This window comes from Ailuropoda melanoleuca, chromosome 2 (assembly GCF_002007445.2).
Source record: "Ailuropoda melanoleuca isolate Jingjing chromosome 2, ASM200744v2, whole genome shotgun sequence".
Lineage (NCBI taxonomy): Eukaryota > Metazoa > Chordata > Mammalia > Carnivora > Ursidae > Ailuropoda > Ailuropoda melanoleuca.
In genome coordinates, this window is record NC_048219.1 from 86,711,922 (window position 1) to 86,736,184 (window position 24,263).

The following is a 24,263-nucleotide window of genomic DNA, read 5'->3' on the forward strand; positions in this document are numbered from 1 at the left end:
AGAATAACCTCAGAAGCTTTTAAAAATTACCAGTGTTTAGATCTCACCCAGAATACTTGAATCAGAATCCTTGGGGACAGGGACAGGTATCAGGATTTTTTAAAATATCCTCAGTGACACTAACATACAGCCAGAGTTGAAAACCATGCTGCTAAAGTGTGGGGGGTGGGGGAGCAGCAAAGGGGAAAAAGGGAACAGGGATATGAAAACGGATGAAACTAAATCTCAGAAGAAATAGGTGAAGAATGAGTCAGAAACATGGGCTGATGGAGTTACTTTGAAAACAAAGGAAGGATACCTCATCTCAGGAGACTGGAAAGAGAAATAAATATTAATGTAGAAAAATCTGACCCAGGGTTTTTGGGAGTTCATTGTCTGAGGCCCCAATTAGTCAGCTGCTAAGAATCAGCTACCAGATAGGAAATTTGGAGTGAAATTTGGCGGAAGTTCAAAACATTTCCTGAGGGGAATGCAAATTAAAAGACTAATCAAAAGCACTGACAGTCTAATGGAGATTAAATACACTTTGCCAGCTGCAGGGGCACCAATGAGCACATTAATGATTTTCCTCCAGCAGTATTCAGCCATCCCTTAGAAGCAAGGAAAAAGCAGACCACAGCACCGATCCAAAACTGGCCCTTTAGCGGGTGGGAGAAAACAAATGCACAAGAGGTAAAACTGTAGATGAACTGTAGCTGAGTTCAACAATGAGGTCCATACCAGGTAGAGAAAGGAAAGTAATCCACATGCAGTTTAAACGGCACAGATTTGCCTCTCAGCAGCATACGTTATTACAATGGTCTTAAGATTTTTTGGCTTTTGTCCTAACAATCCCATTAAATCAGATTTCCTATATCCCATTATTGTCCTAAGAAGAAATGTCTACAGCTAACTTTGAAATTCGTAAGATATAATATGAACTAATGGACAAACAGATGGATAGATATGTGATAAAGCAAGTACAGTAAGCTATTAATAGTAGAATCTAGAAGGTGTGTGTATGTAAGGAAGTGCAGGCTCTAGAACAGCACTGTCCAATAGGACTTTCTGAGATCACGGATATATTTGTTCTATAATCTGTGCTGGAAAATATGGTAACTACTAGCAATCCGTGGCTACTGAACCTTTGAAATGTGGCTACTGTGACTGAAGAAAATTTTGAGTTTTATTAAATTTTAATTAATTTAAATCGATATAACCCCATGTGGCTAGTGGCTGCCATGGAGCATTAGACTCATACATCCCTGGATTCAAGTAAATCCTGGATCTACCACTGATCCAGGTTAATTTATTTCTCTGAGTCTTAGCTTATTCTTATATGAAATAAGAATAGCAATAGCACCTACCAGTTCATATGGATTAAATAAGCAGATAAAGCATGAAGTACAATCCTATGCATATGGCAAATGTTTTTTAAAATTAATGTTTATTATTCCTACAATATGGCCTCTATGAGATCAAGCGCCAGCATCTGTTTTGCTCACCACTGTAACCCCAATGTCTAACAGAAGTGTTCCAGCATAAAAGACATTCAATAAACATTTGTTGCATGAATGTTTTTACAGTCACAAGACTATATTTATTTTTTATCAAACTTCATATTAAGTCCATTGCTCCATCTGTTGAGGTCTTTTTGAATCCTAATGTCAGCCAATATATTGGATATCCCTTTCAGTATCTTCTAATAAACAAATGTATCACCTATATATTAGTCTGAGACCTTAATAAAATTAACCAGAGACCTGTATCATTAGTTTCAGCATTCTTTAGCTTATCATCATTTGTTAACTGGTAGCAGCTGAGAAGACACATTCAATTTAACTTCACCTTCATTCTGTTTATATATCACCATCTTGTCCATAAAGGTACAAAGTATGAGAATCTTATAAAGATTAGATTATGCCAATAAGTCTTTCATTGAAACTACCCTTAAAGAGAACTTAAAGAAAAAACTCACCCTTCAATAGCTGGGGATCTATCAGGACGAGTACTTCCTCTCGATCTGTATCTTCGAGTCATTGGCAGCCGTGGAGGCCGACTTGGTCCCCAGAAGTCAGTGTGAGTTTGGTGACCCCTCTCATTGGCTCTATTATCTTGGTCCAGTGGATTGCTACTTAGAAATGGTCTAAAATCTGGGAAAAACATTGTGTGGTCCAAATGCTCCCAGAGCTAGTAAAAACCAGAAATAAACAACACGTTACTGATTTCGAGATCAGAGGAAAGACAAAATGGTAAGAATAAATACTGAAAAAAAGAGGGAAAAAAATTTTTTTGGAAAAGTTTTTAACATTTTGAAACTCAGCAGCTCCAAACTAAAGAAGTGTATGTTTCCTTAATTTCATGGAGGAGTAAATAGATGTCTTTCAAGTGCATGTATGGTATGTGTGTGCGGGGGGGGGGGGGGGCTTACATACTGAGAAATTAATTTCCCTCATACAGAAACAAGCCAACAGCTGGACCCTTTCCTTAACACTGAGTTCATATCCACATGCCTCTGGCCAGTTTCCCCTTCTGAAGTAAAAACGTGAGCCAGACATGATCATGGACTTCTGTCCTAAGCACAATCATGTAGATCGTCATATTCTTGTGCTTTGTCACAAATAACATCCACATTTCTACTATATAATAATCTAAGATTTAAATAAAATGGATGGGGGGGCCTGAGTGGCTCAGTCGTTAAGCGTCTGCCTTCGGCTCAGGTCACAATCTCAGGGTCCTGGTATCAAGCCCTGCGTCGGGCTCCCTGCTCAGTGGGAAGCCTGCTTCTCCCTCTCCCTCTGCTTGTGTTCCCTTTCTCACTGTGTTTCTCTCTGTCAAATAAATAAAATATTCAAAAAAAAATTAAATAAAAAAAAATAAATAAAATGGATGTATTTACACACTTTTAATTTTTATTTATTTATTTATTTATTACAGATTTTATTTATTTATTTAACAGAGAGAGACAGCCAGTGAGAGAGGGAACACAGGCAGGGGGAGTGGGAGAGGAAGAAGCAGGCTCCCAGCAGAGGAGCCTGATGTGGGGCTGGATCCCAGGACTCCGGGATCACGCCCTGAGCCGAAGGCAGATGCTTAACGACTGAGCCACCCAGGCGCCCCTACACACTTTTTAAAGAGCATCATTACCACAAAGTGGAGACAGAGGTCTACAAAATACTTCTATTATCTAGAAGCTGTGTCAGAAGGGGGCATTGTCAAAGCTGTGCCAAAGCAGTGCAGGAATCTTTGATAAGACCATTCTGTTGTACATATTTTATCACTAAAAGGGTGTTGTTGGGGGTGTGGGGAGAGGTGAGGGGGTGGTGTGTTTGGAATTATTTAACAAAGAGTGAATGGAAAAAACAAATCACCACTGAAATAATTTAAATTTTATTTATCTGTACACCAGATATTTTACGAGTTCCATAGAATACTACTTATTTCACTCTATCCAACCAACCAAGTACATAACCCCGGTTACATCCTGGTCTTTTCATTTTGCTTCAGTTTTAAGTCAATCAGAAAAACATATTATTTAACGTATATGTAATAGCAGGGACACAAAACTGCTCAGCACATGACCTTAGGTCTTAAAATCCTCACAGACCTTCTGCTCCAGACTGATCATTTCTTCCAGAGACCCATACTAACAACAGTCTCCTCTAGAAACATTCAGAGAAAGGGTTAGCAGCCCAGCTGCATGTTAAAGCTAATGTGATTCCAGACCCCACTCTAGTCTCAACCTAACATCCACTAACTTGTCAAACTGATTCTTGAAATTAAGGAGTTTGTTTAGGTTTGTCAATAATGTTATTTTTTGCCATTTCTTTCCAGTTTACATTTTGCTTCTTGATTTTCAAAGATGTTTTCTCCCCCTTTAATTAAAAAATACACAATAAATATATTACAAAAATGTGAACGCAGAATATAAAATACGAAGTGCAACAGTCTCCATTCATTCGGCCATGACCAATCCCTACCCCTAACTCTACTCTCCTACTCAGAGGTTAATTTGGTGTGTAGAATTCCGATCTTTAAGTATCTTTGTGTACACACACACACACACACACACACACACACACACACACTCTTTCATTCAACAAATGCTTGTTGAGCAGGTACTCTGTCCCAATCACTTTCTGGGAACTATTTAAGATACGGCAGTGAATAAGATGTTTAACAACAACAACAACAACAACAAAAAAGAACCTCCACCCCAATGGACTTCATTTTTAAGTGGGAAGAGATACTATTCCTCCCTGCAAATGGAAAGCAAAGGAAACTGTAAATGTTAGACAGGGATGAAAGCCATGGAGGAAAAAGAGGCTTGTACTGACTCAGAACACACAAAGTCCTATCATTCTTTTCAACAGCAGCATAACATGGATGTTTCATATTTTATGTAGTCTTTAACGTTTTTATTATGATATCTAGTATTTGTTACATGTAAAACATAATGAGGTATAAGAAAATAAAATATATACCCATGTAACCATCTCTTAGTTCATATCACTAAAGCCACTGAAATCCTGTGTGCATCCCTTCCTGCCCCAACCTCCAGTAACCACAACCCGTAATTTTTTATTATCCCCTTGCTTTTCTTTATAGTTTTACTAGAAATGTATATAACCCTAATAAAATGTGACTTACGAATTATGAAAGTGCCTTATGAGAGCACTTACTTTTTTGGCTGCACATGTTGGTGCATTCATTTTCGTATACATTTTATACCACACTTTTTAAAATGTTTTCTCTTGTCAAAAAACATTTAGATAGTTTTCACGCTTTTGCTATTACAAACAGCCAATGTGAACATTCATACATGTGTCATCTGCTGCAGAGATAGCAAAGTCTCTCCATTTAGCAGTTTGTACAACTTTATATGGTCTATATATCTTCAATTTTACTAGGTAATGACAAATTTTTTTGCAAAGTAACTATCAATTCACACACCCACCAAGAGTTTCCACTGTACAAATCCTGGCAAGCACTAGATATCACAGGGCTTCTGTTTTTGTTTTTAGTTTTTACCAATCTGCTAGATAGAAAATGATATCTCATTGTAAGGTTTTTGTTTCTGTTTTGTTTCTGGTGTATAAGAATAAATAGGAGGGGCGCCTGGGTGGCACAGCGGTTAAGCATCTGCCTTCGGCTCAGGGCGTGATCCCGGCGTTACGGGATCGAGCCCCACATCAGGCTCCTCTGCTATGAGCCTGCTTCTTCCTCTCCCACTCCCCCTGCTTGTGTTCCCTCTCTCGCTAGCTGTCTCTATCTCTGTCAAATAAATGAATAAAATCTTAAAAAAAAAAGAAAAAAAAAAAAGAATAAATAGGAGACTTTATTTAAAATGCATATTCTTTGGCCCCACTCCAGAAAGTAAATTCAATGGGCCTTCAGTGAGCCTGAAAGACTCCCTTCAGCATTTCTTGTATAGAAGGTCTATTAGCAATGAAATCCCTCAAATGTTGTTTATCGGGAATGTCTTAATTTCTCCTTCATTCTTGAAAGATACTTTGCCAGTTTGTTTTTTTCTAATTAAAAGACTTTATTTATTTGAGAGAAAGAGTGCACAAGCGGAGGGGTGGGGGGAGGGCAGAGGGAGATGAAGAAGTAGACTCCCCATTCCCCACTGAGCAGAAAGCCATCAAGGGGCTGGATCTCTGAAGCCAAGATCACAACCTGAGCCAAACGAAGGCAGACGCTTAAACAACTGAGCCACCCAGGTGCCCCACTTTTGCCAGATTTTGAATTCTTGGTTGGCAGTTTTTTCTTTCAGCACTTTAAAATGTCATCGCTGCCTTCTAGCCTTCAATATTAACCAAACCTTGAATTCTTCTTCTAAGATTTTATTTATGTGACAGAGAGAGAGAGTACAAGTAGGGGGAACGGGGGGCAGAGGGAGAGGGAGAAGCAGGCTCGCCGTTGAGCAGGTAGCCCGATGCAGGGCTCGATCCCAGAACCCTGGGATCACTCCCTGAGCCGAAGGCAGACGCCTAATGACTAAGCCACCAGGAGCCCCTAGAGTAATTTTTTAAAAAGAATAATAAACGTTAGAATGATTACAAGGAGCAGAGAGGATAACTGAAGGAAAAATAAAAAACGTGCTCATCCTCACATCAATTCAGGGGTGCTGAGAACATAAGACTTAAAAGTAAAGGAGGGATGCTTGGGTGGTTCAGTCAGTTAAGCATCTGCCTTCAGCTCAAGTCATGATCCCAGGGTCCTGGGATCGAGTCCCAAATTGGGCTTCTTGAAGCGGGGAGCCTGCTTCTCCCTCTGCCTCTGCCGCTCCCCCTGCTTGTGAATGCTCGCTCTCTCTCAATCTCTCTCTCTGACAATAAATAAAATCTCTTTAAAAAAATAAAAGTTTCAAAAAAAAGTAAAAGTAAATGGAAATTCAGAGGTTTATAATATAACTGCCTAGGCAAGAAAGGGCCCTCAAAAAGAAATCTCGGGGCGCCTGGGTGGCACAGCGGTTAAGCGTCTGCCTTTGGCTCAGGGCGTGATCCCGGCGTTACGGGATCGAGCTTTGTCAAAAAAAAAAAAAAAATCTTAAAAAAAAAAAAAAAAAAAGAAAGAAAGAAATCTCAAGACTACAGTTGCAACCATGGCAAATTCCTAAATTTTACCAAAATACAGAGCTCAAATGCCATTCACGAAGAAAAAATATGACGTAACCCCTATTATACCAGTAATATAAACATTGCACCATAAACAATCTCTTGAAAGGCACCTTTTTCCAAATGAGTTTAAATTTACAGGCCATGGACTCTGAGCAACTGGCACTCGCTGAACAGAAAAATAACACGGCTGACACCAAGAATATTTTGTTTCACCCTTTTTCCTTCAGTTACCATTAAGTTTGTGGTCTTTGCTAATTTGTGGCTATTGCTGTGAACTTAGTATGCACTCAATTATAGAGACAGAGTTATTTTTTCAACAACTGCGAAAAGCTCAGGAGTTTTACTTGACATTTCCAAACTGACTGGATGTGAAGCAGGTAGCGTGAAATGAGCTCTTTCAAGTCTTCACACTAAAAAATGAGACACACAAAACATTTGGTTGAATTAATTCAAACTTTAAGATTCAATCCAGGTTGCAACTGCTCAAAGAACCCAAACTCAACCTGGCATCTGAGTGCAAGCCCTCTGGCTGGGACTGAGAGGAACAGCAAACAGGTAAAGGACGGTTAACCTGGGGAAGGACAGTTTAAAATCTTTAACTTCTTTTTACTAGATTGAATCATTTAAAACTGCCATTTTTGAGGGGCACCTGGGTGGCTCTGTTGGTTGAGTGTCCAACTCTTGATTTAGGCTCAGGTCATGATCCCAGGATTGTGAGATCAAGCCCCACGCTGGGCTCTGTGCTCAGTGGAGAGTCTGTTGGAGATATTCTCTCTCTCTCTCTCTCTCTCTCTCTCTCTCTCTCTCTCGATCCCAGGGTTGTGAGATCAAGCCCCACACTGGGCTCTGTGCTCAGTGGAGTCTGTTGGAGATTCTCTCTCTCTCTCTCTCTCCCCCCTTCCGCCCCTCTCTGTGCTAGCTAGTGCAAGCACGTGCTCTCTCTAAAATAAATAAATCTCTTTAAAAAAACATAATAAAATTGACATTTCTGTAGGTCAAAAATAGTAGAATATCAACAATTGTATTTAGTTCAACGTAATTCACTTTACATTGTTCTTTATTATTTCAGAGCCTTCTCCACAGGTCCAAGGAGCACACACAAAAGAGCAGAGTTGGTACTGGAGACGAGTCCTTCTTCATGAAGGTAAAGGCAAAACTGCTCTCACATATTACGATTTCCCCCAGCTGCCACAGTCACTACTCCCACACCCCTGCTAACTTCAGACTTAAATTCCTAAACCCAAAGTGAAGAGGGAAGAATCAGAACTCTCATTTCCATCTCTGACCTCTTCATTCATTCCTCATTACTCTTCTCTATCAGAGGAGTGATGTATCTGACTGGTGAGTGGCAAGAACCTAACATCTGCTGACTCACCATTCATCCAATCATTTCTCCAATGGATGGGGCTCACATATTAGGAAGCCACAAATGCAAAAGAAATGGTTCTGAGTATGAATGCCTGCTCTGCAACCTCTCTTAGGTGAGTCATCCTATATAGACTTAGGATGTCCATTTGGCCACAGATCAATTATGTTCTTGAATAAAGCTAAATTTTTATTTCCATCTGTCTGGCTTATACATTTCTCAATGTGTTCTAGATTCAGGGGTGGAGGGAAGAGATACAATCAACAATGAACTATCACATATAACCAGACATGTTTAACATAGGATAGCAGTTTAATAAATAAAGTACAGACAGGAAACAATATGAACTTATAAAATTTATAAGTCTTTTCTCTACAAAGAAACAAAAAAAGATTTTTTACATAACTCGAAATAAATGTTAAAAAGCAGAACTACAATATGGTATACCATGTGAATGCCTCTGAAAAGTTATGAATCATGCAGGCAAAAAATGTAAAATATTATGCAAAGAAAGAAATAAAGCTAAAATGATGAGAATACAACACATTTTTCATTTTTTAAAAATCTTCATAATGTTGTTACAGTATCTTTCAGTACCAATGACTCAAAACAAAACCTGAAAGGAAATGTGTGGAGAAAAGGAGCTCCTGGAACAGTGGGACTCCGGATGTTTTTAGTACCTTTTTATTTTCATTATAATGCTACATCATGTACCAAAAGAAATTTCATTTAAATAAATATAAATCAGACTGCTCAGAGGACCCTACCCTCATGTGTATACCTGGGAGTTCTGTCTCCAGGACGCCATCTATCTTATTTTCTGCTAATCGGAGGCAGCAGCCACAGCCACTCTTGCACTGAAGTGATCCATTTAGGTAAGCTGAGACTCTCAGATCAGATGTCTCACTGGTACCAGGTCATGGTCAGAAGCTTTCTAGTAATCAATGAAACCCTCAGGCAGCCAGGGGCTCAATTCCCCAGGTTACCATCAGGAACCTCAATACAGCAATGTCCTTCCTCTCTACAAACTGCTAGCAACAGTTTTACATTCATTCTCCACTGACCCTCACACAATACTGAAAACAAAGCTCCCTTTTAACTGGCAACCCTCTTCCCACCCTCACTCCAACTTCACCCACTCTATCTCCCCACCTGAGATCCACTTAATAAAAAAATTTTTAAAATACTGATTTTGTTAAAAGTTTTGCTTGGACTAAGCCTCTTCTAACATATTTAGTATTTTAAGAATTCCGTTACTAGTAAATGCTAATTATAGAAAATAACTACTTTTTGTACAAGGAACTCTGGCTGAAGAAAAATAGAACAAAATTCAGCATAGGCTTTTGCTGAAATTACAAACTAAAATATGGAAAAGAAAAATAACTTTGGTTTCCACTTATAATTTTCTAAGTGTTTTATCCAGGGACATGAATATAAAACCTTATAGCTTATGATTATTATTTTGAAATAGTTTTTCTCACCTCACTGCATATCTGAATTCCATCTACCCTGTAAATACCTCCAATACTCATGGAGTTAAGGTGCCTTGTTTTAACCTCTCCATGAAGGAGTTTTACCTTTACCCTGAAGTTTTAATAATAGCTAAAATGTATTAAAACTCACTGCATGGCAGGCACATTGGCCCACATACCTAGCATGTGTTAATTCATTTAATCCTCACAACCCTATGAGGTAGATATTATATTCCCTAATTTACAGACAAAGAAACAGAAGCACAAAGAGATTCTAAGTTATTTTGCCCAGGTTACATAGCCAGTTAAGTGGCAGACCCAGGATTTGAACTCAGGCAATCCTGTTCCAGGCATACTACTACATCATTTGACCTCTCTCCTCCTAAAAGCTTTAGTCTTCCCAGAGGCTGCAGCCTACCAATCTCTCCCTTCTATTGTGCTTGTTACATTCACCCCACAATAAGCTTATCACACTCTCTGTATACTCTTTGTTGTTTTCTTATTCACTTCATATGTGTTTGCACTAGTTCCCCAACTAAATTATATGTTCCTTGGAGGCAAGGCAACCATGATGTTTGCTTCTTGTTCCTACTTCCAGCAGAATGCTGTGTATAAAACATTCATCTAAGAAGTTGATTGATTTAAATCCCTGGCAACTTCTATATCATAAAGACAGATTTTTTTTCTATTTTTTAAATGCAAAATATCATTAAAAAGGAGCAAACTGGCATACTCAGGCACGATGACAAGGGAATTCTACAGAGGGAAAAATGGACATAATCTTGCCCTTGCTATAAAACCTATGGGACATGAAGCCACAGGCCATGATTCAGCAAAATTACTTTAACACCTGAAGGATAGCTCATGCCATCAATGACAGATTTAGCATTACTAAAGTTAGGAAAATGACTACCTATATTTATTTTTTTCTTCTTAATAAATCTCCCCTGGTGAGTCATATCTGTAAAACTGACAGACCAATGTTTTTCCATTTCCTAAGAGAACTAACATTTAAAGAAAATCAGATGAAGTTCCTTCAGCATATGTATAATCAGTAAGTGACAATCTGTGTTATCAGGAATAGCACACACAGGGAAATACATACTAAAGTCAAAAGGCTTCCAGGCTTGCAAGCATAATGAATTTTAAATAATGCTTTTCAATCCATCAAAATGAGAAAATAAAAATGGGAATTCAAAGACATGAAAAAGCACACTCTAAGCAGCCCACGTACTAAAGCACTTCAGAGTTAACCAAAAAACTTAAAACTGGATATTAAGAAGTACACAGACCATATGTAAAAGAAAATACCCTTAGTACAACAGGAATTTTACTCAAACATTTTGTCAAGCTTCTTGACTAAAATTCTAACAACATAAAAATCTGGGGGACTACAAGTCTTAAGATAATTTTCAAAGGATAAAGGAGAGAAGTTTAGGGTTTTATGGGCTTCTGACTGAAAACCAATTGTCTAATGCACTACTAATAGTTTTACTTTACACACAAATAAATATCAAAAAATTTTGCTAGCTTTCTAGGCAGCTGAGATAATCTCTGAAAAAGGCTAATGTGATCCTGAAACACACACACACACACACACACACACACACACACACACAAATCATGATTATAGGATTTAATTTTTTTTCTTTTAGCATCTGTTAGCTTTCTAAAACCAACCAAGTTGTGTGGCAATAGAAGCAAAACAAACCAGTGTTTCTTGTAGGATGAGATAGATGGTGAGTCTTTTATGGGGTAGAGTATCTAAACGATTAAAAACAGAGCATTCAAGGCCACTTACTTGTACACTTAAAAATGGTTAAAATGGTCCAAAAAAAAACTAAACAAGAGATGTTAAGTCAATGAATGAAATGAAAAAAAATTACTCTGAATTTAATGTAAAATCGTATTCCAAGATGCAAACTAATGCCTCATTTCCAAATCATAGTTAAGATTTTTTTCCCCAAAACTATGGATGATACATTACATAGAGAATTGGAAATTAATCATAGGTCCCACCTTGAGATCTGGGAGGCAAGCAAATGCCATATCTTAATCTGGTCCCCAATTCCAATCACACCAAACCACCATGTTCATTAGAGGCTATCTCTAAAAACCAGTACCTCTGTGTAAAGCTGAACGGTGACTTCAATTACAACTCATTCTGGCCTGCTCTTTACTTGGCTATCACACCACCAAAGCAGAGTCTGTAGCACTGTTATTTCACAAACAACACAAGCTTTTTTTTCTCTCACACCATATACACAATTAAGGAAGTAGAACACAGAACTGAAAACAACACTAGGTTTAAAACAGCACAGATGAAGAGGTTAGTCTCTTTATCAAGGGTTTACCAAAAGTACATGCCAAAGGCCCAACTACTAAAAATACAAATCTTTCTAAGCGTTACTCCTGCCCACATTTCTCTTATACATTCTGATGTTTTGCTGCACTGGGAGGTGAAAATCTGCCATCGTTTTAACATCTACCTACTATCTATAGAATCCCTACATGCCAAAAGAAAACTTACCTCTGCAAAATGTGTTGATGTGCTATTGTCTATCCGGCTGCCACCACCACCTAAAAAACTGAAGAGAAAAAGGAATGAGTACTGATTCTATTCCTAGGAACAAGCTTCCCTCCCAGAAGCTAAATATAGAATGGTACAATGAGAACAAAACCCAATAAGGAAAAATAACTCATCCCAAAGTGACACCTACGAAGGAAATTATGAAGAACTGGCATGTGGATTCATCTATGAAAAATATTATAACAAACTACAAAATCAAGTATAAACCAAGTGAAAAACTGGAAAGAGGGACCACCACAGAGTAGGAAAAAGGAACAGCAGCCAGCAACGCAATTCAAATTTGACCAACCAAGAGAAGAAAAACATTTATTCTCAAGGAGGCAAAGAAATAAAACAAGATTCTCAAAATAATGTTTTGCTAAAAAAATCATTCAACGACCAGATGAACATGACATTTGAGCCTACTTGGGAAAGATTAAATATAGTACTACAAGGGGTCTGGTACTATAGTTAGCACATTATAAAAGATCTCAATAAATATTTTTTTCTTCTTTTGGTAGTTTATCCTATTCTTTGATTATCCTACCCATCCTTCAGGGCCCATCTCAAATGCTACCCCCTCCATTAAGTCATTTCTGAACTCACCAACCTAATGAGGATCCACACCTCTCTGCACTCTGACTCTAAATTCTACCTTATTATAAATATCTAGAATTTATCTCATCCACTTCTAACCCTCTCCCTCCTTTCATAAATATAAATTCAGGCACCTAGGTGGCTCAGTCCGTTAAGCATTTGCCTTCAGCTCAGGTCACAATCCCAGGGTCCTGAGATGGAATCCCACGGCAGGCGCCCTGCTCAACGGGGAGTCTGCTTCTCCCTCTCCCTCTGCCCCTCCCCCCCAGTTCATTCTCTCTCTCTAATAAATAAATAGAATCTTAAAAGGCATATATATATATACATATATATATATATAAATTTAGAGGGTAAAGGTTATGTTAATACCACAAATATATATGAAGTGTTTCTTGTGTGTTAGACATTATACAGAGCACTCATCACTTGAAAAACCCTGCAAAGTCATATAATATATTGATAACTGGAAAATAAAAATTGTTTAATTAATATTGGGTGTGTAAACAGGAGTGCCTGGCTGACTCAGTCAGTCGATGTGACTCTTGACCTCAGGGTTGTAAGTTCGAGCCCCACATTGGGTGTAGAGATTACTTTAAAAGACAAAAAAAAAGACGTGTAAGTAATAAAGTAACTATTTCTGACGACTGGGGAGAAATATTAGATCCCATGGTCCCCATGAAATCTGCAAAAAAAAGAGAGGAAAATGGCTAACATTTTGTGGGGAAAGGAATGGAAAGAATCGTAAGAACTACTAGGTATCACTTACTTGTACACATGTACACACACTCATCCCAAATACAAGTCTACAAACTACTACAGATAGCTTTCACTTTCAGAACACCAATTCAAGCATTGCACTCAGCCAATTAAGGAAACAAACACACTTTGGTTAGTCTGAAACCAAAAGTGAGAAAGCAAAGCTTATGCCATTTTCTATGTAGTCATGCTCAGGCCTTATTCACTAATTAGAAACCATTTAACACTTGCATTTGTTTCAGAAGTTAAAAACACTTCAAATGTGGAACAAGCCCAGAAGTACTGGTACATTTATGCTAAATAAGCAAAAAATTCAACTACCACTGTGTACCCATTTTATTGCTCAAGCCTAGACAGGCTTCCCGAGCCTTCCTGCCTTTACTACACTGTTTCAGGGATTCAAATATCCTTGGTAATTAAAGCTATCAACTCTATCTTTTATAGTTCTGCTCCCCCTGAAACTTCTTCAGCATTCCCTTTCCTTAAAATTCCTCCATATTTTAAGAGTGACAGCTAATCATAGAGAAGGGATAATAAAAACAACCACATTGTTCTGAGAGATGTTACAAAGCTTAAGAAAACTTACAAGATGCCCCTCCGATCAATGTCTAGTGGCATATGGAACCCATTATCCAATATTTACATGTAAGGACCTCCTATCATTAATTTTTACCATCCCCTACTTACCATTGTAATCGTTATGTATCCAAAACTCAACAAATGTTTATGAACTCAATAGAAAGGGAATACAATGCTACCTCTAAGATACTGATTCTAAGAAAAAGATTCCTTCAACCATTTAAAACACCGATCTTTCAAAAGACATATAATCTGTACATTTGAGTATTTGCACTAATAGCACCTGTACTAACAGCACTAAAGGATAATCTTTGACCTACAAAGGCACAAATAAAAGAATTAAATCAAGTGAAAGCAGGATCCATAAAATTCATAGTTCCCTTCTAAAAAAAGATTCATCCTGCAGTTAATAACTATCTGCATTTATAACCATACTTTGTACACAGGGCTAAAGAAACCAGGATTACTACTTAAAAACTTAGGAAAAAAATAAGCCCCTTAATTGCCTCCCAACAACCAATATGCTCTTTATTTAACACATGCAGAGCACAAGTGTTTGCAGTAAGTATTTGATGCTATTATAACAGCACAAATAAAAAGCTGCCCCCAAGTTAGCATGCTATTCACACAAAATTGCTCATTTCGCTGTCATGCTAATCTTACAGGTTTAGAGCTGGTATGGTGTTATTTAAAACCAAGATCATTAGATCACCATGTAAGTGTACCAAACTTGATCCCATGCCATATACTGCCCCAGAAGCTCCAGTTCATTTATATATATGATTATCACTCATTAATAAAGTTAAACTAATAGTACATACTGTAAAATGTGTAGTTTTTCCTGGTTGTGGAAGGGACCTTCAACTTTAGAGTCTGCCAACAGCAACAGTAAAGGAATTATTTACTGCCATTAAAATCTCCAAAGTCACTCCAAAATTAAAAGAAGCTTCAGATTACAAGTTCTTTTTATCCAGTCAGTATTTCTTCAATTGTCCAAATTATCTAACCACGTAGCCACAAAAGAACAAATGTACCATTATGTTTAGCCAAAAAAGGCCATCCTACCAATGCTATTCTACTTTTTATTGTTTTTATAGTTTTATTCATATCAACCAAGAAGTAATATAAAATACTGTCACTTTCAGAGATAGTTCCCTTTTTCATAGGTTTTGTATCTTTAGTAAGACCAATGAGTGCCAATTTCAAGCACTATGAACCCAATTAATATCACAGCGATAAGATGGTGTAAGTCTGACTGCAATAATTTTATTAAGAGCAAAGATCCTAAGGCTTCCTCAAAGCAGAGTAATAACTCAGTTTTCCTAGCTAGACCAGACTGTTTACTTTACTAGATATCTTTGTCAGAAGTCGCTCCCAAGCCAACCAAAGAGGTATAACAGCAAGCTACCTTCAGGCAACACAGTGGTCACTAAAAACCACCCAATAATCTGAAAGGACACCAAAGACTCAGAAAATAAATGAAAATTTACCAGATTTACTCTGATATGAATACAGAGGTTTCAAAGGAATGCCACACATAATCAGAAGCAGTGGATCTCATCACACCCATTATCACATCACATCCCAAATTTTCCCATTTTTATTACCCTTCCCTCTTCTTCCTTCCCTCCCTCCCACTCAGCAGAGAGCTTAAGTTATAAAACAGATTTCCTTCTATTTATTCAGTCGATGCTGACAAACAATCATTTTGGTAACAGAATGCCTGATTTATTCATGAGCTTATACAATACCTGGAATCATCTGTCACTTCTTCAATAAAGCCTGATTCACATCTGGGACAAATATATTCCTATAAAAGAAAGGAAGAAATAAATAAAAGTCTTTCATTAGATTAGTCTTTCCTGTAGTTTCAGAGTAAAATGCAGTATACAAGCAGATGCGATGAAATGTTACATGTACTTGCTGACTCCAAGGATAGTTTTTTTGATTACACTCTGGCAAATAAAGAATTCCATAAGAAGTTTGCAGAATGGCTTCATAAGAGATTCCCCCCAAGAACTCCCAGTGAAAGGGAGAATGTCAGATTTTTGTTTTTTAATTTGGGTTGATTTTTTTTTAAAACTGGAATAAATTCATGATCTAATTTTCTCTTCAAATTTAAGGAAAAATCTCCAGTAGTTATCAGAGCAGTGTAAGATTATAAAATTGATGGGTACAAAAACTGCTATTTTCTACTATATACATGTAGAAGACACGAATTGAATCACAGTATGAGTCAACTGGTAGACTAGGAATTTACAATTAAGTTTTACAATATTTCTAATCTATTTTTTGACTACCAATGGTTCCAAATAAAACTTAATATTCTCAGGTATTTAACAGAAATGTTAATTCAAATAACTGGAACAACTCCATTAAATCAGCTTCTATTTCCTTCAGTACCATGAATCTTTCTTTTAAATAAATATCAAGCATTAGTACTGATAAGGAAGAATACACTTGGGGGCGCTTGGGTAGCTCAGTCGCTTAACTGTCTGCCATAGGCTCAGGTCATGATCCCGGGGTCCAGGGATCAAGGACCAGCTGCCTGCTCAGCTAAGGGGGGAGTCTGTTTCTCCCTCTGCCCCTCCCCCCACTCATGCTCACTCACGCGCTCTCTCTCTCTATCAAATAAACAAATAAAATATTTTAAAAAAAGAAAAAAGAAAAAGAAAGAATACACTTTAATAAGGGTGCCTGGGTGGCTCAGTCGGTTAAGCATTTGACTCTCGATTTCAGCTCAAGTCATGATCTCAGGGCGATGAGATCAAGCCTCCAGTCGGGCTCCACACTCTGCATGGAGTCTGCTCAAGTTTCTCTCCCTCTGCCCTTCCCCCAGATCACATGAACTTGTTCACAACCTATCTCTCAAATACGTAAATCTTAAAAAAAAAAAAAAATACACTTTAGAGACTGCCTTATCATACTTCTATTTTTTTTACCATCCTAAAGTATTTCTTTTATTTACCATCCACCTATCATAGTTTTAAAAAATATTTTTTAACTACCTATTAAAACAGACCTGGAAAAACATTTTCAACTATTTTTTATCTCCCCGTATTCTCTAAACACTAAATAAGCTTTGTCTTATCAGAAAGTGATGTAAGCCGTATTTGGCTAGTCAAAGACAGTCAGAATGGTAACTCAAACATTGAAGTGCTTTCTTAAAGAGATATAAAGAGGGGCTTCTGGGTGGCACAGTCAGTTAAGTGTCTGACTCTTGGTCTCAGCTCAGGTCATGATCTCAGGATCTTAGGATCAAGCCCTACATCAGGGTCCAAGCTCAGCCAGGAGCCTGCTTAAGATTCTCTCTAACGGGGGCACCTGGGTGGCTCAAGTCCGTTGAGCATCTGCCTTCGGCTCAGGTCATCATCCCAGAGTCCTGGAATCGAGCCCCAAGTTGAGCTCCCTGCTCAGCGGAAAGTCTGCTTCTCACCTCTCCTTCTGCCCCTCCCCCCCAACTCATGCTCTCTTGCTCTCTCGCGCGCGCGCTCTCTCTCTCACTCTTGGGATGTATCTCAAATTAAAAAAATCTTTAAAAAATAAAGCTTCTTAAGGGAAAAAAAGATTCTCTCTCCCTCTGCCCCTCCCCCTGCTCTCTCTCTCTAAATAAGGAAATATATAAATCTTTAAAAAAAAGAAAACCAAAGAGAGAAAGAAAAAATGACCAATCCGTTCCATTAAGGAGATTAGTTCAGTGAGGATACAGTCAATCCAAGAAACAGTAAAATTTAATAAAATAATTGCTATAATTAATGCACAACTGGGAATATAAGGAAAGGCCAGGGAAGGCTTTCTCTGAAACACTGACTTAAATTATTAGTCTGTTTGCTCCATGAAAAAGGAAATTATGGGCTAAGGATCATAACAATAGAATATAACATGCATGGAGGTTGGAGGTGAGTGGTATAATGAGTGTCAATAGGCAGGCAGGGACCAGACTGTGGAAAACTTCAGATTTACCAGGAACTTTAACCTATGAATCAGAAGCTCTGAAGCTTTTTTCTCTGCTATACACATGAAGGCTGAGAAACACATAACAGGCATACTGTATACTCCAGAAATAAAATAATCTGGAGACCATATAAATCCGAGCCCCCCCCCTTGCTCTTTCAACCCACCCTCCCAGGTAGCAGTAACTCCATCCCTTTTTCTCCCACTAAGAAAGTTTGAGTACAAATGAGATTGATTTTAGAAGGCTAACCCTAAACATATTCTGAAGTCTAATGTTAAAAAGAAAAAGGAATCAATTACAAAGTGTTGTAATTTGTCACAATCATAGGCGCTAAGCCCTATGATTTCCTCCCTCTCACTCATTCCCACTGCTTTAAATACCCCTATATCGAACAACTCCCAAATGTGTATCTCCAACCAGACCATGTTTCTGAACACTCTTTCTCTCTCTTACTTACACCCACAAACACACACACACACACCCTCGAGATGTGGCATACGCACCAGTTCGCTGATGCCGGAAACCTGGGAGTCATTCGGGACACCTCCCTCTCCACTATCTTCCAACACAGACCATCGAATGGGGCACTCCTAGCTCAAACATGTTTCTCAAATCTACTTCTTGCCACTGTCACACAATCTTAACCTAAGCCAGCAGTGACCTTAGACACTGAAATACCTTCCCTCTTAAGTGTCATCCCACTTTTCTTCTAGCCTTTTCCTTATCTCTTCCGCATACTGAAGTCAGAATGATCTTTTTTAAAACATAAAAATGGACCATGTCATTTCCCAGCTTAAAACCTTTCAACTATCTCCCAAAACACCTGATATAAAATCAAACTCTTAAACATGACCTACAAGGCCCTGATTCAGCTGATCTCTATTCAACTGGCCCATATCACTTCATGCTACTCTCCCTCCTTCAGTACATTCCAGCTACACGGGCCTTCTTTCAATTTTTCTGACTCGTCAAGCTCATCATGCTTCTAAGCTTCCATATATACTGCTTCTATAACTGAAACACTATTCCCTAATTTTGTGAATGACAAGGAACTTCTACTCCTTTAGCCTCCATTTTAATGTCATGTTCAGAGAGTCCTTCTTTCATCATGCAATCTAAAGTGGTTTCTTCCCATTCTTTTCTTTTTTAATTGAAGAATACGTAAGATATTGTATTGGTTTCAGGTGTACAACATAATGATTCAATATTTATAAACACTATGAAATGATCACAGTAAGTGTAGTTATCGCCTGTCACCAAAGTTGTTACCATATTATTGACTATATTCCCTATGTTGGATTTTTCATCCCTGTGACTGACTTATTTTATAACTGTAAGACTGCACCTCTTAATCCCTTTTACCTATTCCGCCCATCTTCTGATCCCCTATTATTTTCTTCTACAGCACCTCGATCATTACTTTATAGCATTTATCACAATTTCTATGTTTGTTAATGTCTGTCTCCATTCAGTAAGCTTAAAGTTTCATAACAGCAGGGTGCAGATCTGTGTTGTTTACTGCTATATGCCTAGAACAGATACGTGTTTCATAAATATTTACTGACTACATGAACATGAAATTACTTGTCATATACTTCACAATTAAAGAGTCAAAGTGCCAGAATCTGATATAATCAGAAACAGGAAGAGTGGAAAGAAAGAAATAAAAGAGCTGAAAACAAGAAGTTATGGCTGGATCATAAGATAGAGCTTGAGAGGTTTCAGAGGAAGAACTGTTCTGGATGATCACAAAGTCCAAGATATACCTATGGGAGTAGGTGGCTAAAATGGAGTAGGGATGAAGGTCTTTGGAGTTAAAGGGTCATTTACAGTGATACTGAACTTGCAAAATGATGTTAAGAGGTGTGGTGGAGGGGCGCCTGGGTGGCACAGCGGTTAAGCGTCTGCCTTCGGCTCAGGGCGTGATCCTGGAGTTATGGGATCTAGCCCCACATCAGGCTCCTCTGCTATGAGCCTGCTTCTTCCTCTCCCACTCCCCCTGCTTATGTTCCCTCTCTCGCTGGCTGTCTCTCTGTCAAATAAATAAATAAAATCTTAAAAAAAAAAAAAGAGGTGGGGCGCCTGGGTGGCACAGCGGTTAAACGTCTGCCTTCGGCTCAGGGCGTGATCCCGGCGTTAGGATCGAGCCCCACATCAGGCTCCTCTGCTGTGAGCCTGCTTCTTCCTCTACCACTCCCCCTGCTTGTGTTCCCTCTCTCTCTGGCTGTCTCTATCTCTGTCAAATAAATAAATAAAATCTNTTTTAAAAAAAAAAAAAAAAAAGAGGTGTGGTGGAGAAAAAATTCGAAAGCAGTTATCACAATTGGGAAGACAAAAAAAGACTCTGAAGCAAGAATCATGCTGATTTAGAGCAGAGAAATGTACAAGTCTTCTCATCATGATCCCAGGCACAGTTCTAAGAACAGGCTGTCAGCCACCATAGCTCCTTCAATAGAACAGGATACTTCAGAGGTATAAACCAAATTGTAGAAGTACTATGGAGTCCCTCCTATGTCTAGGTACTCCTTCCACAATCAAACCTTCCTAAGGAGAACCAAAATTCTTTCCAAATGTTTTGTAAATTATTCTTTTTTAAAAAAAAAAAAGATTTTATTTATTTATTTGACAGAGATAGAGACAGCCAGCGAGAGAAGGAACACAAGTAGGGGGAGTGGGAGAGGAAGAAGCAGGCTCCCAGCAGAAGAGCCTGATGTGGGGCTCGATCCCAGAACACCGGGATCATGCCCTGAGCCGAAGGCAGACGATTAACCACTATGCTACCCAGGCGCCCCTGTAAATTATTCTTGATAAAAGTAGCTAATCATAAAACATACAGATCTCTCAGCTGTGAATTATCTCTCCTGCAATCAACATTACAGAACATACAGAAAACTTCGTAGAATTCATAAGGTCATCATTCTTTAATTATCAAAGTAAAAAAAATGCTCACTTGTCTCTTACATACTTCAGTAGTCTGATCTTAGAACAAAGGTCTGTTCTTAGAAAATTATCTCACTTCCATTCTCTTAAAGGGCTGAAAAACCCAAAATAACATTCTGAAGATGCTACAGTTCCAGTGTCTAGCTTTTCTTTTAAAGGCTTGATAGCACTCGACTTACTACTGCCATTTTTCTTCTCAATTCACACTAGTCACTACTCTTCCTGACTTCCAGCTACATCAAGGGTTCCACTCCTTCACTCTAAAGACTCAAAAATTATAACAATCGCTTCAAACTAACCTGGAGACATGACACTGGCTTAGGGTGGAGATGAATGAAATAAGACTGGCTTAAGTTCATAATTATTAAAGCTGGGTACATGTGGGCTTCTTATACTATTCTATTTTTTATATGTTTAAAATTTTCCATCATAAAGTTTTTTGCTTTAAGTTGTATCAGTCTGAGAAACATAGGTCAGGAAAACATTAACCAAACCATGCACTAAATAAACTATGGGGGCGCCTGGGTGGCACAGCGGTTAAGCGTCTGCCTTCGGCTCAGGGCGTGATCCTGGCGTTATGGGATCGAGCCCCACATCAGGCTCCTCTGCTATGAGCCTGCTTCTTCCTCTCCTACTCCCCCTGCTTGTGTTCCCTCTCTCGCTGGCTGTCTCTATCTCTGTCAAATAAATAAATAAAATCTTTTTAATAAATAAATAAATAAATAAACTATGACCCAAAGAAAAGTAGATTAGTAATAATCTATTATGTTGGAGAATTACTGGATAAGAGTACTTATATTTATGAAACGTCTATGATTTCTCTTAACCCTTCCATAAGGTGAATATTGTTCTTTCTATTTTACAGATAAAAACGTGAAGTAAGTTGTCTGTGGCAAATCTGATTTTCCAAAGATGGCCCCAACAAAACCTTCCAATCCACATGCTCTTTTTTTTTTTTAAAGACTTATTTGAGAGAGAAGGGGAGAGAATCCTGAGCAGACTGTGCTGAGTGTGGAACCCAACTGGGGGCTCGATCTCACAACCTGAACTGAAACCAAGAGGCAGACACTTAACCAACTGCGCCACCCAGGCACCCCCACATGCTCTTCTGCAATGAGACCTTTTACTCCACCCAATTTGGTGGGGTTTTTTTGTTGGTTTTTTTTTGTTTTTTTTTTAAAGATTTTATTTATTTATGTGACAGAGAGACAGCCAGCGAGAGAGGGAACACAGCAGGGGGAGTGGGGGAGGAAGAAGCAGGCTCCCAGCGGAGGAGCCCGATGCGGGACTCGATCCCGGAACATCGGGATCACGCCCTGAGCCGAAGGCAGACGCTTAACGACTGCGCCACCCAGGCGCCCCATACTCCACCCAATTTGAATCTAGAGTCCCTGGGACTTCTTTGGCTGATAGAATACTGGGCCTGTTCCAGAGAAAGCCATTAACTGCCTGACAGCTTCTGCCTCCTGACTCTTAACGCCCTGAGCAGTGACTCAAGTCTGGGTTACTCTGCTAGACTGAGAGGCCATGTGGAGAGTACTGAGGTATCAGACAAGGACTGGTTTAGAAGAGGAAAACATCAGCTTGGAAGTCCAGTCCAGTAGAGCCTTCAGATGGCTCCATCCCTGGGCACTATCTGACCACAAATGCACGAAAGATCCTGAGTGACAGCTGACCAGGTGAACTGTGTAAATCCACAGAGACATGAGAGATAATAAATTATTGTGGCTTTTTTTTTTAGATTTATTTTTTTAGAGAGAGAGCGCAGGGGGTGGGGCAGAGGGAGAGGGAAAGACAATCCTCAAGCAGAGTGCAGGGGGAGAAGGAGAGGGAGAGACAATCCTCAAGCAGACTCCTGCTAAGCACAGAGCCCAATATGGGACCCAATCCCAGGACCCTGAGATTATGACCTGAGCCAAAATCAAGAGCCAGCCACTCATTCAACCGAGCCACCCAGGTGCCCCAATAAATTGTTGTTAAGACACTAAATTTTGGGGGCACCTGGATGGCTCAGTTGGTTAAGCGACTGCCTTCGGCTCAGGTCATGATCTTGGAGTCCTGGGATCAAGTCCCACATCAGGCTCCCAGCTCTGCGGGGAGTCTGCTTCTCCCTCTGACCGTCTTTTCTCCTATGCTTTCTCTCACTCTGTCTCTCTCTCTCAAATAAATAAAGAGAAATCTTTAAAAAAAAAAAAAGACACTAAATTTTGGGTGATTTGTTAGGCAGTAACAGAAAGCCAGAACATTGCCCAAGTATTTGAAAAGAACTTTGAATCTTGGTCTTTCTCTCATACTCTTTTCATTACACCACACTGATTAAAAATAACTCTGCTTTTAGAGAAAGTAACAGAAACTATAATTTCCTGAGGACAGGATGAAAAAGTTTATGGTGATGCCAAAGGAGGCCTTGGGAATTCAGCAGCCATTCAGCCCCCTCCCTCTCTCACAAGGGAGCATTATCCTGATAAACACACAATCCAAGATCTGAAACCTTCAATCTTACAAACTCAGAAGAAGACCAAGAGAAGATCTCTTAGAAAAAGATTCACATAAAAACCAAATTCAGAGACCATGTATATAAAACCCAAAATGCCAATTTACTTTACAACAGCCTAATACACCCATCCCCACCATGAACATAAACCAGATCCTCAAAATCAAGGACCTGGGACTCCTCTCCCCCTGGGCAGTACCAGGGAGAGCACAGCTGATGTTTGCCTCTGACTTTCTTTTCTACTCTTTTACTGCTGACCCACAATTCCCACACCTTCTTCTAAGAGACATACTGTTTCTCCTGACAGAATATAATAAAATCGCTTGGTTATGTTTTCTTAGTTACAATCACAGTTTAGTTTCACCCTATACTGAGATTACAAACAGACTGGATTTTAAGTGCTCATCTGAAGTTACTTCTAAAGATGGCTACTTTACATTTTAATTTTCCTAATTTTTTTCCAGAGTTAATCTTAACCTTAATTTGGGGGAACGTCCATGAATTAAGGTAAATTTGTAAAAGGGTTAAACAGGAACCAAACATAGTCTCTCTCTACCTCTACACTCCTCCCACACCCAGGCCTTGGCTTTAGAATCATCCTGATATATTCAGATATTCAGATACAGAGTTTTGAATTTTAAGCATAAGGTGTTTGTGTTAGAAGAAAGGACGAGGGGCAAACCAAGGATAATGATAAGCACCTATATATGTCTGGCACTATGGAAATCTCTCTCCTCTGCTTCAACATTAACATATCAAATCATCACACTAACCCCCCCACCAAAATACTGCCAACATATATAGTCCCCACAGTCACAAAGTCTTATCAAAAAAATTCATTATGTCATTTCTATCATTTCATCTGTAAAAGAGAAGTATAACAAACCTAGGTTAATTACCCAGAATCACTGGGAATTGGAACCTTGTTGTTTG

General features: G+C 38.8%; 1 protein-coding gene across 1 annotated transcript in view; it reads right to left on the reverse strand.

Annotated features, from left to right (window-relative positions):
- The window catches only part of RNF115 (ring finger protein 115), a 62,991-nt gene that overhangs the window by 23,256 nt on the left and 15,472 nt on the right, over positions 1–24,263 (reverse strand). Inside the window, exons 2-4 of the mRNA XM_034643060.1 lie at positions 15,693–15,751; positions 11,971–12,028; positions 1,958–2,169 (exon numbers count right to left, since the gene is read on the reverse strand). Coding sequence (XP_034498951.1) covers positions 1,958–2,169; positions 11,971–12,028; positions 15,693–15,751 — 329 coding nt within the window. The remainder of the gene's footprint in view (positions 1–1,957; positions 2,170–11,970; positions 12,029–15,692; positions 15,752–24,263) is intronic.